The sequence below is a fragment of the Raphanus sativus genome, chromosome 6 (genome assembly GCF_000801105.2).
Source record: "Raphanus sativus cultivar WK10039 chromosome 6, ASM80110v3, whole genome shotgun sequence".
Lineage (NCBI taxonomy): Eukaryota > Viridiplantae > Streptophyta > Magnoliopsida > Brassicales > Brassicaceae > Raphanus > Raphanus sativus.
In genome coordinates, this window is record NC_079516.1 from 8,256,561 (window position 1) to 8,260,770 (window position 4,210).

General features: G+C 38.7%; 1 protein-coding gene across 1 annotated transcript; it reads left to right on the top strand.

Moving 5' to 3' along the window:
* The first annotated feature begins 1,709 nt into the window (after positions 1 to 1,709).
* LOC108813403 (CBL-interacting serine/threonine-protein kinase 7) lies at positions 1,710 to 3,108 on the top strand. Its single transcript, XM_018585941.2, has one exon. The coding sequence runs from the start codon at positions 1,775 to 1,777 to the stop codon at positions 3,014 to 3,016; it is 1,242 nt and encodes a 413-aa protein (XP_018441443.1). The 5' UTR covers positions 1,710 to 1,774; the 3' UTR covers positions 3,017 to 3,108.
* Positions 3,109 to 4,210: the final 1,102 nt, after the last annotated feature.

Here is a 4,210-nt window from a genome sequence, read left to right on the forward strand (position 1 = left end):
AAGCTTTTGTCACAAAATATCATTCAAAAAATAAAATGACCAAAATAACATTTTTTTGTGAAAAAATTAATATTTATTTTTAGTTTTAAAAATTTGAACACATTCCTAAAACTCCACCCCTTAACTCTAAACTATAAGTCTTAGATTAATTAACCCGAGGGTTATAAATGCATATTTACCCTTCAATAAAATTTCTTTTGGTCATTTTCTTTCTTCTGATACTATTTTTGTGACAAAAACTTGGTTTGGTGCTATCTTGGACTTTTTCTCTTAAATATATTTGATAATTTCTTATAAAGTGTAAATTTTTTTTTTTTTTTGAATAATCAGGAGGTGATCCGGCGGCCGTGGCCAACCGACTAATCCCCCTGAATCCGGAACCAGCCTGCGTCTGTACCCTCAAGGGGCCTAAGTCATTCTGTGGCCAGCGCGTATCGAACCCGGGTCCGTATTGGAGCCTTTGGCTTCCTCAAGACCACTATAAAGTGTAAAGTGTAAATTTTCTACATCAAAACTTTGTGAAACTCATAAACAAAAATGATTACTATAATATAGCATGCTCTTTCGCTTGAGTAAAATCAAATCGGCTGTAATAAACCAAAAACCTATATTTTTATTGGTTTAACCAACACTGCGTTTTGACCCACTTATAAAATTTGAAAAAAAATACCTTGCTTTAATGTAAAACTAGCAAAAAAAAAACAGTGTTTTTAAAGCGTGGATCAAAATCTAGTTGTGTATTAAAATCAAATCATTTTTGAGTTATCTTCCTTGTAAAATGGACAAATCAAATACTAAATCAACATCAAGAAAATTGCATGTATTATTTGAGTTAACATGAAGTAAGATTTGATTTTTATATCATTGTCCACGTTTGCTTTTCCAATTAATTTTTGTAACATGTCCAACATTTGATCTTTATTAATTAAAAATATTCTTAGCAATTGTTAGAACTCTGTACTTGTTAGTTTTACAAACTTTTTTATTTTTATTTAAATTAGATAAACTTCTTTTCTACAATAAAGTTGTTAAGTATGTTTGATAATTAAATAGATACAAACATAAAACTATATGTTAATTTGGAAGTTTTTGTCATTACATATATGTTAAGTACCTTTCATTAATTTTTAATCTAATATCTTTAGTTATATCTAGCCTATTTTGATTATTAAGTTTGTAATAAATGTTATTATAGTGATATTCAAAATTATTTATTTTAAATAAGAAACATCCTCCCCAGCAATATCTAATAAATTTGTGTAATTTCACTAACCAAAAATGTTAAAGGTCAAAGTTTACATGTTTCTGTAAAATATACTTTCTCTTTTAGTTTTATTTGACTCTAGATACATAATTATTAATACTTCAGAGCTGTGTTTAGCAAACAGAAAAAAAAGTTTCACTTGCATTTTGCCTACTTAAATAATTATTTGTAAGTTCTACATAAAAAGAACCGTTCATTTTTATTTAACTTTATGTAAATATCTGTGTAAACATAAAATGTTGACCTTTATTTTAGACTAAAACATAAATGTTAACTAAAATTTCATTTGACACAGGATTCTTCCTATTTATTAATGATTCTATTTAGTTATTCCAGTCCCATATAGCACGTAAAACAGATTCTATTAAACCTCGCAATTATTTTTCAAGGGTCCTTTCGGTATAACAACAGAGAAATAACTCATTTTCCCTATAAAAGCAACCATCAAGTCACCAAACAACTCGTCCCTGAAATCCCTCAAGAGCTCAGGCACCACTTCATCTCGCCGCCATGGACTCTAACCAGTCACCTCCGGCGAAAATCCTCCTCGGAAAATACGAACTCGGTCGCCGTCTCGGCAGCGGAAGCTTCGCCAAAGTCCATCTGGCTCGCTCCATCGCAACCAACGACCTCGTCGCCGTCAAAATCATCGACAAGAAGAAGACCATCGACTCCAACATGGAGCCGAGGATAATCCGCGAGATCGACGCCATGCGCCGCCTCCGCGACCACCCCAACGTCCTCAAGATCCACGAAGTCATGGCCACCAGATCCAAGATCTACATCGTCATGGAGCTCGCCTCCGGCGGCGAGCTCTTCTCCAAACTCCTCCGCCGTGGCCGCCTCCCCGAATCCGCCGCGCGCCGCTACTTCCAGCAGCTCGCCTCCGCGCTCCGGTTCTCCCACCTCCACGGCGTCGCTCACCGCGACGTGAAGCCGCAGAACCTCCTCCTCGACAGGGAAGGGAACCTCAAGGTCTCCGACTTCGGCCTCTCCGCTCTCCCGGAGCATCTCCGGAACGGACTTCTCCACACGGCGTGCGGTACTCCGGCTTACACGGCGCCGGAGGTTATCTCGCGGCGAGGATACGACGGGGGGAAGGCCGACGCGTGGTCTTGCGGCGTGATACTGTTCGTTCTTCTCGTCGGAGAGGTTCCTTTCGACGATTCGAATATCGCTTCCATGTATCGGAAGATTCAGCGGAGGGATTACAAGTTCCCGAGCTGGATCTCGAAGCAGGCGAGATCGGTTATATATCAGATGCTTGATCCGAATCCTGTGACGAGGATGGGGATAGAGGCGGTTATGAAAACCGCCTGGTTCAAGAAATCGTTAACCGGTTCTGAATTGGATTTTAATAATATCCTCGAACCGGAACCGGTTATGGAGAAATCGAGTTCGGTTACAGCTTTTGATCTGATCTCGCTTTCGTCGGGGTTGGATCTCTCCGGATTGTTTGAGAGTGAGAGGAAGAAAGAGAGGAGGTTCACGGCGAAGGTTTCCGTTGTGGAGGTGGAGGAGAAAGCGAAGGCGATTGGGGAGAGGTTAGGTTATGCAGTGAAGAAGACGAAGAAAGGAGTTGTGTTGGGAAGAGGGAGAACGGCGGTGGTTGTGGAGGCGGTGGAGTTAGCTGTGGGTGTTGTGGTGGTTGATGTGAGAGTTGTTGACGGAGAAGAAGATGATTCACGGTGGTCCGATTTGATAACGGAGCTTGGAGTTGTAGTTCTCTCGTGGCACAATGACGTCATGTAAATATTTTGTTGACGTGTGTAAAACTTTAGTTGCTTTTTGTTCAATTTTGTGTAAGAATGACGTCATAAAGAATTTCAGAAACTGTTTCAGAATCTTGTCACTGTCGATCTTTCGTTGTACATGTTGATTATTCAGTTTGATGTGTATACGTAGCGTCTTGTTACACGATTCAAGAAGTGTATATAATTTCTACATAACTCCTAGCTTCTCGAAAGTTTCCTGCATCCGCGAAAGCATTGATCAAGACATCCGGTTCGACTGACCACAAAAAAAAAACATCCGGTTCGATATTGAACTCAAGCATCTCTTTATACACTTCCCCTGCCATATTAAGCTGACCCAGTTTCACAACACTGTAAGGTATGCAGTCGTTTGTATATTATGTCTCTCTCATTTTCTCCAGGTAAAATATGGCCTTATGAGGCATGTCAGAGCTCGCAAGGTTATAGACGAGAGTGTTTTATATGTACATTTATCCAATGTGATGCTATAACTCATTATGCCCTCAAATAATTCACAAGCCTTTTCACAGCTCCTACCAATTGCATACGCTTTGAGCCTTTGATCATCACCTTGTACTTGATAATTATTCTCTTAATCACTTCTTGGCAGCAATAAATACTCTATCGGCAGGTTTCTCTGGATAAGAACCGGACTCGGATCATTGGCTGAAAAAGTGAAAATGAGTCTACAAAAGAAAAGGATGCAACATAATAAGGCAAAATTGGTTACAAAAGACTTCTCTAGAGAAAGAAGGCATTGATTATGCTCTGTTGAACATGCTTCAGTATAGGGTTTTTGGAGATAGTTGCACATGAGAAGATGGAGCTGGAATAGATGTGAAAATGGTGTTTCTTCAAGGTGATCTAAGATGAAATAATCTACATGAAACAGCCCAAAGGGCCTACGGTTAAAGGAAGAGAAGACTGGTTTTGTTTACTCAATAAGTCTTTCTATACCATGAAGTAAAGTCCAAGATTGTGGAATAAAAAATTTGGTTACATATAAATATAATAACATGAAATAAGTACAACTTACATACATATAAATATAATAATTATATACAATTTGTATGGATAGTTTTGTGGATGACACCATGTTCTTTGTGAAAGCATCCAAGGAAAGCAGTGAAGCACTTAAGTATCTTCTCACTCTTTATGAAGATGCATCCGGACAATCAACCAATGCAGCAAA

Bases quoted from the DNA above. Each gene is read 5' to 3' on its own strand.
- LOC108813403 (XM_018585941.2), top strand. From the start codon at position 1,775: ATGGACTCTAACCAGTCACCTCCGGCGAAAATCCTCCTCGGAAAATAC.